At 47.2% G+C, this 11,317-nt stretch overlaps 1 protein-coding gene across 7 annotated transcripts in view; it reads right to left on the bottom strand.

Moving 5' to 3' along the window:
- The window catches only part of EDEM2 (ER degradation enhancing alpha-mannosidase like protein 2), a 47,708-nt gene that overhangs the window by 18,192 nt on the left and 18,199 nt on the right, over nt 1–11,317 (bottom strand). For all 7 annotated transcript variants that reach the window (XM_089308070.1, XM_089308071.1, XM_002710786.6 and 4 more), the window contains 3 exons: nt 10,455–10,579; nt 5,081–5,225; nt 2,918–3,039 (listed from right to left, as the gene is read on the bottom strand). In XM_089308070.1, the coding sequence (XP_089164196.1) occupies nt 2,918–3,039; nt 5,081–5,225; nt 10,455–10,579 (392 nt within the window). The remainder of the gene's footprint in view (nt 1–2,917; nt 3,040–5,080; nt 5,226–10,454; nt 10,580–11,317) is intronic.

Genomic DNA, 11,317 nt, shown 5'->3' with positions numbered 1-11,317 from the left:
GCTGTGTGGCCTTTCCAATCTGGGAGTAAGCAAACACACTCCTGGCTCGGCTGCTTTGATTTGTCCTCTGAGCCTGAGCATTCCTCTTCCAGACAGCCCTGGAGTCCACTCCTCTGCTTCATTCACTTCATCAGTAAAGGTTTCCCCTGATCTTACGTGACACAGCAATCATCCCGCCCTTCTGTGAATATAAACACAGACCTAATCACCTCTTTCAAGGATGGCATTGCAATTAAGATGTCACTCGTGACGCCTGCATCCCATGTCAGAGTTCAAGTCTCTGACTCCAGCTTCCTGTTAATGTGTACTCTTGGAGGCCTGGGTCCCTGCCACCCACATGGGAGACCTGGACTGAGTTCCTGGCTTCGGCCTGGCCCAGCCCTGGCTGTTGTGGGCATTTGGGGAATGAACCAGCAGATGGAAGCGCGTGCTCTCTCTGCCTTTCAAACAAATGAAAATAAATGAATTATTTACTGAGACAATCCTCCCTTGACAGGTATCAACAAGTTGCAGGGTTTTTGCTATTGTAAATGACTCAAACGGGGTCTTATTCAGAAAATTCAACTGGTTTATAGGTACAGATGTGAAAAATTACTTGCTGCAAACATTTATTTTAGCTTCTCAGAATAAGCAATACATTTAAAGAAAACTAATTCTCAGTGGACATTTATCTGACACAAAAAAATGTGACTCAAATATGGACTTGATGTGCCAAGATTTGTTATTCTCTTGGTCTGTTTGACAAAGGTCACATGTTCCCACCATTCACCTTGGAGGACCTCCAAAGGGCTTCATTTTCATGGAAATAAGTCCAGCATTCCTAAGAAGGCCTCAGGGGGTTTATCACTTTGGCATGTCGCAGAATACCACATGTTGGAAAGCAAAGCATCCATGGCCTGGGAAAGCAATAGAAGATGGCCCAAGTCCTTGGGCCCTGGCACCAGTATGGGAGACGTAGAAGCTCCAGGCTCCTAACTTCTGATCAGCCCAGCTCCTGCCGTTGCAGCCATTTGAGGAATAAACCAGCAGATGGAAGATCTCTCACTCTCTCTCTCTGTGTCTCTGCCTCTCTATAACTCTGCCTTCCAAATAAATAAATAAATCTTTAAAAAAAAGAAAGAAAGAAAGCAAAGTGTATCACTGCTTTATTTCTTCCCCATGCATATAGGTCTTCTCTTTAAAAATACGGATCCAGGGAGGGCTTTTGGCATACTGGTTAAGATGCTTTTAGGACACGTGCATCCCCTATCTGGAATACCTGGGATTAAGTCCTAACTCCTTTCCCAATCCCAGCTTCTTGCTAATGTACACCCTGGGAGGCCACAGCCACATGGAGACCTGTACTGAGTTCTTGGCTCCCAGCATTGGCCTGGCCCAACCCTGACTACTGTGCATACCTGGAGAGTGAATCAGTGGATGGGAGATCTGTCTCTCTGACTCTCTTGCTCTATATGTCTTTCAAATAAAAAAAAAATACAATTAAAAAAATATATGGATAGGGCTGGTATTATGGCATAGTGAGTGAAGCCACCGCCTGCAGCGCCAGCATCCCATATGAGTGCCAGTTTGGTTCAAGTCCAGGCTGTACCATTTCTGACCCAGCTCACTGCTAATGCACCTGGGAAAGCAGCAGAAGATGGCCCAAGGGCTTGGGCCCCTACAACAACCTGGAAGAAGCTCTCCTGACTCCTGGCTTCAGCCTGGCCCAGGCCTGGTCATCGCAGCCATGTGAGGAGTGAATTGGCAAATGGACAATCTCTTTCTGTCTCTCCCTCTCTCTCTGTAACTCTGCCTTTCAAATAAATAAAATAAATCTATCTATCTATATCTATATCTATCTATATATATATATTTATGGATCTATATTTACTTATAGGATATAAGCACATTACAAAATTTTATAAAAGAAGATTTGTTTTTTTACATCCTGTACCTTAACACAAACACTAGGCTTTTTGGAGGATTTTCTTCCAGGCTATTTTCTTATATATCTGTTTTTTATTTGTCTGCAATGACTGCTTATTCATTCATTTAATGTATTTGAGAAGCACAGCAACAGAAACAGAGAAACACACAGAGATCCCATTTGCTGCCTCATTCCCCAAATGCCTGCACCAGCCTCAGATGGTGTCAAAACCAAGACCCGGAAAACTCAGTCTGAGTTTCCATTAGCTGCTGTCTCCCGAGGAGCTCATTAGCAGGAGGCTGGAATCAGAGTAGAGCTGGGACCTGATACACAATGTGCTCCAGCTATGCAATGCACCTGCCCCCTGACTATTTATATCTGGCCTGCTTGAATCCTATAGGATGGAAGGTGACTGTCACCCTTGACCCTTTCAATCCACTTTCCACAGAGCAGCCAGAGTGATCTTACTCTGCTCCAGCCATGTTGGCCCTTCCTTCTGTCTCCTGTACACACGGTTTTTCCTACCAAAATGTAGGCCCTAGAGGAACAGGGGCTTGGTCTTTCTTCATTGCTAGAACCCTTGGACCCATAGCAGTGCCTGGCACATGAAAGACATTCAATAAATATATATGAGAGTAGTAGGATTATTTTGTTAAGGAGCCAGGCTTAAAAAAACAGATTTATAAGACTTCTCATAAAACTTTCTCCAAAACTCACCCTTGCAAAGTAGCCTATTCAGACAGATAGAGGACCTCGGATGCAGGGAGAAAGCCAAAGGCATTCAACACCCAGGGAACTAATCCTAGCTCCACCCCAACTAGCTATGCGACCTTTATCAAGACTCTTAGCTTCTTTGTTCTTTAGTTTCCCCACCTGTAAAATAAGGGCACCACATCTAACTGATATCTCCTCTACTGCTACAATTCCAGAACTCCCAGAGCTCCACCCTTACAGAGGCTCAGGCTTCCAAGGGAGACACTTCCCAATTTTGGTGCCCCTGGAAACACTTACTGTGGCAAATCCACACTCCACCTTGCTGATTTTTTCAATGGATTCCACAGCATCTCTTCCAAGTTCTAATAGGATGGGATCCCCTGTGGCACGGTAGAGGTACATGGCGCTCTCAATGAGTTCTGCAAAGGCAGAAGGAGACCTTCGTCATCCACAGCTCAGCAGCTGGCTGGGGATCCACTTGGGAGAGCAAGAGACTTCTCTCCTCTATAACTTGTCGACTGGGCCCCAATTAGGAGAATATGGGTTATCGCACTCAACACCAAGCTTCCAGAACCGACATGCCCAAAGCCGGAAGCGCAGCAGAGACCAGCCTGAAGGCAGACCATGGACTCCCAACCCAAGGGAGACAAAGGCAGCAGGCCCTAGGATAGAGAAGGTAGCAGAGGCCGTTACCTGTTTCCCAGTATATATCCCTTCCGTCCTTCTCGGTAACAGAATCCCAAACGTTGGCCAAGCTCATAGTTTCCTGGACTAACAGCTACTCCTAGAAGCTAGGTGCAATTAAGGACACCAAGAAGAGCCTATATACTCAGACCAGGATGCAGAACTCCATTTCTGTCTTAATTACACTACTCTGTTTTTTTCTGAGATGGGATGGACAAAGATAAAGGTTAAGATATTCAAGAATCAATCTTGAATTTAACAAAGGTGCAGTCATCAGTTCACTCGCCCAGCAGATGATAGTCTTGCCCTATTCTACACCACAAAACTGAATTTCATGTTGAGACCTGGGCCCTAACTTGAGATGAGTGTTAGCAAACAGGAGTGGGTCCAGAAGAGAATTGCTATGGAAAAGAAAGATTTGACCCCCCCAGAGAGCCATGTAGGTGAAAGCTATAGCTCAGGAGACTTCTCTATTGAGCTAATCTAGTTATACAGTAGTGACTTATCTCCCACTTGCTGTTGTTTGGGGGCAGGAAAGGTGACTGGACTAAGCACACCTCCACTAACGCCTTCCTGCCAGTCTGGCCTGCAGGTGAACAGGCTGCCTCTGTAAGCAGCAAGCTCCCTGTTGCTGATGGTAATGGGGCCAAGGCTGGATAACTATGTGACAGGCCTACTCCTGGAGAATTTCTGTGGGAAGACCCCTTAGGTTCCCTCCAACCTTGAGACTGCACAATCATGTTACATTGAATCCCAAATTCTGATCTTCATTTATCTGTTGGTAGCACCGATATAACTGGTACCTTCTGGGAGGTTTCTCTTTAAAAAAAAATTTAAAAATAAATAAATAAATAAATAAAAATAAATGTCATGAGAACAAAGGCGTGAGTAACACCAGGAACAGCAGTCTCAAAGGAATCCGTAGGGAATAACTTGCTCTTTGCAACTGCTGTTTTACCCCTTCTTCTGTTCCCCTCCCAAGTTCCTACAATAATCACTGGGATAAAGGAGGAAGGAAATGGGGCAGCGGAAGGCAGAAGAGACAGAAGTTACCAGCAAGGCCCATCCCACAGCCGAAGGGCAACTCAGGTGGGAGGGCAGGAAGCCCCTAAGACACAGGCAGTGCACCTATTTGGGTACGGGGTGGATGCTGTGCTGATTATGCGTCTTTCTTCTGTCCCCTCCCCCTCCCTTTCCCCCTCCTCTTAACTTCCCTGCAGTGAATCAGAGGACATAGAGCTGAAAAGGAAATTAAGACAGTGTCTAGTGTATGGGTCCCTTCCTTGATTGTGAGCTGCAAACGTGGAAGTGGACAAGACTAGAGGATTCTAAGGTCCGTCCCAATGCTCTAAGACTCCATTCTGTACAAGTGTAACTTAATCCGAGCCTCCAGTGCCTTAGGAAATTTGCCCACAGTTCTGGAAATCCTGACTGCAGAAGCTCAAAAGGAGTCAACCTGGGTTATCCCTTCTCACTCACTTCCCAGGCTTAAAGAGCATACGATTGCATCAGGAGGCCTGGGAGCCAGTCCCAGCTCCTGCACTTGACAGCCCTGGGGAAGCCATGTCTCCCCACGAGGACTCAGTTTCCACATCTGAAAACAAATGGGTAAATAATTCCCTGTAGGAAAATCATCCAGAGCCACTGAAAGGATCAGACAGAAAAAAAATAGACTTGGAGCACTCTGAAGTGTGGCGCTTCCTCGCAGGCATGGGAGGGTTTAGGGTTTGAGGAACCAGAGGGAGCAGGCTGGGAGGAGTCGGAGGTGCTGCTTACCAGGCCGAAGTGGATAGCCCTCTCGCTTCTCCACAGTGTACCCCTGAGGAATGTTGTAGAACTCTGGGAGCCCCCCAAACTGCTTCCATACAGTGTAGTAGTTGAGGAAGGTCCTCATGGCATTGTCAATGTCCCCGATGAGGCTCTGTGGGAGAGACGGGGCTGTCAGACAGAGAAACCCACAGATAACACCCCACACACAACCTCAGGGAGAAGACAAAGCCAAGCTTCTGCAACCAAAAGGACTCATCAAACCCAAGTCTGCTGTTCCCTCCCTGTGTGGCCTCGAGCTAGACACTCACTTCCCCGAGCCTCATGCATAAGATGTAAAACACAGCACCTCCCTCACACAGAGTTGGGAGGCATGGGAGGAAGAGATTGTACACTAAGTCCCTGGATTTTCAGTCAATGTTAGTTCTTGAGCGGCTGGTGCAATGGCTCACTTGGTTAATCCTCTGCCTGCGGTGACGGCATCCCATATGGGCGCCGGGTTCTAGTCCCAGCAGCTCCTCTTCCAGTCCAGCTCTCTGCTGTGGCCCAGGAAGGCAGTGGAGGATGGCCCAGGTGCTTGGGCCCCTGCACCCGCATGGGAGACCAGGAGAAGCACCTGGCTCATGATTTCAGATCGGCGCAGTTCCGGCCATAGCGGCCATTTGCAGGGTGAACCAACAGGAGGAAGACCTTTTTCTGCCTCTTTCTGTCTATAACTCTACCTGTCAAATAATAATAAAAAAAATAGTTCTTGAATTCAGCCAGCTGGTTCAAAATTCTAAGAACAGGGGCCGGTGGCACTGTGGGTAAAAGTGCCACCTGCAGTGCTGACATCCTGTATGGGCACCAATTTGAGCCCCAGCTGCTATACTTCTGATCCAGCTCCCTAATAATGCACCTGGGAAAGCAGCGGAGGATGGTCCAAGTGATTGGGTCCCTGCACCCATGTGGGAGACCCAGATGAAGCTCCTGGCTCCTGGCTTCAGACTGGCCCCGCTCCAGCCATTATGACCATTTGTGGAGTGAACTATATGAAAGATATTTCTTTCTTTCTCTCTGCCTCTGCCTTTTCCCTCTCTGTAACTCTGCCTTTCAAATAAATAAATAAATCTTTAAAAAAATTCTAAGAATAGGGAAAAAATTGAAGGCACCAAGTCTCACACCTCTAATAACTATTTTTATTAGTTTGTCATATAACCTTCCAGAGTTTCTTTATGCAAACATAGCAAATAAGCATTTATTACATTCTCTATACTATAAATAGTCTATTAAATAAATTGCTGTGTTTTCCTTTAATCATTTAACAAAATATTCTGATTTTTTTGCCATATAAGTAGTAAGAGCGTTTCCTCCTCCTATTTTTATACTTGCATAGTATTCTACTGCTTGGCCCAAAAATGAGTCAGTTCCCTATTAATAGCTGTTTGGCTTGGCTCCAATCTTTTACTATTTGCAGTACCAACCAATGCTGCAACAAATACCTTTGGTATATATGTCACTTTAAACATATGCAAATTGTATCTGTAAGATAAATTTCCAGAATTGGGACTTCTGGGTCAGAGGATATTTACATTTGTAACTTTTTTAGCTACTGTAATAAATTATTATTAATATAAGCTCACAGGGAAACAACTTACCTTGACATCTCTACTGAATATTTCAAGGACAGAACAAACTTGACATTCCCCCCAAAAAATTCTTGGTCCCTTCACTTTCCCACAAAGTTGCCTCCATACTCTTGCCTCCATCCCTTCATAGGAAGTGACACCCTGTCCACTCAGTTGCCTGGCAGGAAACCTGGTAGTCATCCTTGGTTCCTCCCTTCTCCCTCACACCCACATTAATTCCACCAGCAACTTCTGCCAATTCCATCTCCAAAACATTAGAGTTTCTTCTCTTTATCTCCAGAGCCACCATCTGGCCACCAGCATCCGGGACGACCTCAAAGGATTCCTTGTTGGTCCCATAGTCCCATGGTCCCCTCTTGTCCCCCGCTACTCCACCCTCACCACAGCAGCACTGTGACCATCCTACACCCCCACCAGACTTCTGGGGCTTGCTGCAGGGACAGCGTGGTCAAGGCAGCTCCCTACAGCCCTCAGGGCCTGCAGAGTCTGGTAACTGCTGACCTTTCACTGAGTTTTCCATCCCCTGGACTGTGACCACACTGCTTTTGTTTCTGATAAACACTCCACTCCACTCTTTCCTGCCCCCAGAGCCTTCACACACGACTTGGCTCCTGTCTGGAACATCAAACTCCACCCCTAATTCTTTACCCTTTAGGTGACTAGCATACGTGTCACCACTTCTCAGAGGCCTCCCCTGGATTCCAAGTCTAAAGGACATACCTATTGCAATGTACTATTTTATGCGTTTTTCTATGTAAAGTTTTTTTATGTCTCTGCATATATAAACTTCATGAGGGCAGGACTGGAACACAGTGGGGATTCAAATATTTGCTGAGAAAATGAATGAACAGGGGCTGGCGCTGTGGCATAGCGAGTAAAGCCACCACCTCCAATGCTGGCATTCCATAATGGAACTGGTTTGAGACCCACTTCCAATCTACCTCTCTGCTATGGCCTTGGCAACCAGAGTTCACAAAAGCATATCATAGGGGCTGGCACTGTGGCATAGTGGGTAAAGCCACCACCCGCCTGCAGTGCCCGCATCCCACATGGGAGCTGGTTCGAGTCTCGGCTGCTCCACTTCTTTTTATTTTTTTTAAAGATTTATTTATTTTACTTGAAAATCAGAGTTACACAGAGAAAGAAGGAGAGGCAGAGAGAGAGGTCTTCCATCTGCTGGTTCACTCTCCAATTGGCCACAATGGCCGGAGCTGCACCAATCCAAAGCCAGGAGCCAGGAGCTTATCCTGGTCTCCCATGGGGTGCAGGGCCCATGCACTTGGGCTATCCTCCATTGCACTCCCGGGCCACAGCAGAGAGCTGGCCTGGAAGAGGGGCAACCGGGACAGAATCCGGCGCCCCGACCAGGACTAGAACCCGGTATGCCAGCGCCGCAAGGCAGAGGATTAACCTAGTGAGCCGTGGCGCCAGCCGATTTTTTTTATTTTTAAAAATTACATTTTTTAGCCGGCGCCGCGGCTCACTAGGCTAATCCTCTGCCTTGCGGCACTGGCACACTGGGTTCTAGTCCCAGTCGGGGCGCCGGATTCTGTCCCGGTTGCCCCTCTTCCAGGCCAGCTCTCTGCTGTGGCCAGGGAGTGCAGTGGAGGATGGCCCAAGTCCTTGGGCCCTGCACCCCATGGGAGACCAGGATAAGTACCTGGCTCCTGCCATCAGATCAGCGCGCTGCGCCAGCTGCAGCACACTAGCCGCGGCGGCCATTGGAAGGTGAACCAACAGCAAAGGAAGACCTTTCTCTCTATCTCTCTCTCTCACTGTCCACTCTGCCTGTCCAAAAAAAAAAAAAAAAAAAAAAAAATTACATTTTTTAAAAAAGTAAATCTGATCTGTGTATATCAATAAATAATGATCTCCAAGATAAATGCATATACAGTGAAGGGGAAAATGCCAAAGATTATCCATGTAAAGTAAAAAGAAGGATATAAGTCTATATTATATGCATGTGTACATTTCTTGAAATACCTAGAAAACCGACAATAGGGGCTGGACTGGGAAGGAAGTCTGAGAGTATAGGCTTTCTCAGTCAGAAAACAGTTGTGGCTTAGATAGCACCTTTCTTGGGTCCTCTAATAATGACTCTGTCCTTTGTTCTAGACCCTGTCTAGCCCACTTGGGTCTCATTCCTTTGTAATAATAACCTCTACTCTAACATCAATGGCTCTGCTCCCAACCTATGCATATTGATGGTCCTCTCCTCCACTTAATGTTGTATAATTATTCAGAATTTCTCTACAGACAAACCCCTCTAACTGCAAAAGTTGAGTGGCCTTCTCCCAGTCTTGGCTGGGATCAGCTTTAAGCCGTATCCATCAAAACTGTCCTTATAAGGGTCCAGAGACAGCCCCCCCCATTTCCTCTCCTCTATGAAATCCTCTCCACCTGGTTAATGCCACTCTTAGGATCACTGGCAGCTATTCTTACCCTGACTTGTATAATACAGTGTCCATGTAAGTGTTTACAGCAGGTGATAACGGAATGAACCAAGGCCTTCAGCAACCAGGCAGTCAACCAGATGCTTCTCCATCCATACATGCCTGTCCCTGCAGAGCCCCAAGATACCTCCAGCGGGCCCCTGAAGATGACGTCCCCAGTCAGCAGGAAGCAGCCAGAGGGACTCATCGTCACCCCCTTTCCTATCATCAAAAGGTTGGGATGATAGCTTTGGGATCCACAAGGAGGGAAGGCCTATACTTCCGGGAATGGAGAGTCCCTACCCACACTTCTGGGGAAGAAAAGTCCTTGTCAAGGTCCCCACGGGTGCCTAAAGGTCAACCAATGAGGATCAGACCCGACTCAACCTTTAACCCCCATGCCCTGAATCTATAAAAGGAGCCCTCCCAATCTTTTTTTTTTTTTTTTTTTTTTTTGACAGGCAGAGTGGACAGTGAGAGAGAAAGGTCTTCCTTTACCGTTGGTTCACCCTACAATGGCCGCTGCGGCCAGCGCACCACGCTGATCCGAAGCCAGGAGCCAGGAGCTTATCCTGGTCTCCCATGCGGGTGCAGGACCTAAGGACTTGGGCTATCCTTCACTGCACTCCCGGGCCACAGCAGGGAGCTGGACTGGAAGAGGGGTAACCGGGACAGAATCCAGTGCCCCGACCGGGACTAGAAACTGGTGTGCCGGCGCCGCAAGGCGGAAGATTAGCCTATTGAGCCGCGGCGCCAGCCAGTCTCCCAATCTCTGACACGCGACTTCCCCAGCTCCCCACTCTGTTGGGACCAGGGAACCTCGCCCAGGAGCAGAATCCCAATAAAAGCTTGTGAATTAAAAAAAAAAAAAAAGAGAGAGAGAGAGTATAGGCTTAAGACTTTTCGCATTTTAGTGCACGAAGTAGTGTGGTATACCTAGAGCGCTAAGATCCATACTTCCAGCCACAGGTCTGTCAGACCATTAAGAAACAAAAACCATGACAGTGGCCAGAGCAGCTGCAGCTGCTTTCCCACCCTCCCCAGGCCCACTGTCAATGGACAGATTGGACAGGAATGCCCAGCGAAGAAACAGCTCTTCTCAGAGGCTTCTCACGCCCAGCCTGGAAAGACTCTGTTTACCAGAAGTGAAATAACAGCCACAGAAAATCAGAAGTTCACTTCCTGATGCTTTACGGTCCCCTTGGAAAACTCATTTAAAAAAAATAGTGCAAGCAACGCAAGTATCTTATTTGACTTGTATGACAGAATGAGCTTCTTAGTCAGTTCCACAGAAAAACGACTATGTGTTTTGATCATTCCTACCTGAAGACCGGGCCAGTAGGCCTCCAGGGACTGGAAGACCGGCATGGAGACTGTCCCCTTGTACATCTGCACCCACAGGTACCAGTCGTCGAAGCGGGTGTAGTTCCGAATGGCTTTGTTGTACTCTACAGGGCAGATCAGATAACAGGCATGTGAGTGATCAGAGTCACCAGCAGCCCCTGACAACAAAAGCGTGGACTTACTCTTGTGATAAATCCTCTGATAGCCTAGCCTCAAAGCAGGTTGGGATGCAAGAAGGCAAGCAGACTAGAAAGGGGCACAGGGCATGGGACCCACAGTTGAACCTCTGGCTCCAGCTTTATCACCTGCTAGCTGTGACCTTGGGCAAGGGGTCCATCCCAAGCCTCAGTCTTACTATCTATAAAATGGGGAAACCAATGTCATGTATCTCACAGGATTGTTCAGTAATTTACTCATGAAACAGGTATTCACTGAGCACCTCCTGGATGGCACGCACCTGGGAGGTCGTAAACCAAAGTCTGGCCCTCATGGAGCTTACATGCCAGTGGGAACGTGACCTTACATCTCTGACTTAGACTGTAAAACCACAAGGGCTGGGAGGGCTGGGGCTGTGTTTTGTTCACTGTAGAATCCCCAACCCCGGGACAGCGCATAATAAATTATAAGTATCATCATGTGAATGAACAAAGTACCAAATGCACATTGAAATAAGTAAGACGATCGGAGGCAGCATCACAAGATTAAATGGAATAGCTCATGTTCAGAGTCTGGCGCGGTGCTTGGCACATCAATAGTACCCAGCAAGTATCTGCGGAATACATGAGTAGTAGCTATAATAATTATTGTTAGGTGCCCAAAAATTCCTCAAAATCCTTAGCATT

The sequence above is a fragment of the Oryctolagus cuniculus genome, chromosome 11 (assembly GCF_051225735.1).
Source record: "Oryctolagus cuniculus isolate XC-2025 breed Fujian yellow rabbit chromosome 11, ASM5122573v1, whole genome shotgun sequence".
Taxonomy (NCBI): Eukaryota; Metazoa; Chordata; class Mammalia; order Lagomorpha; family Leporidae; genus Oryctolagus; species Oryctolagus cuniculus.
Note: the sequence above shows the minus strand (reverse complement) of the source record. Positions and strands in the feature narration are given on the sequence as shown.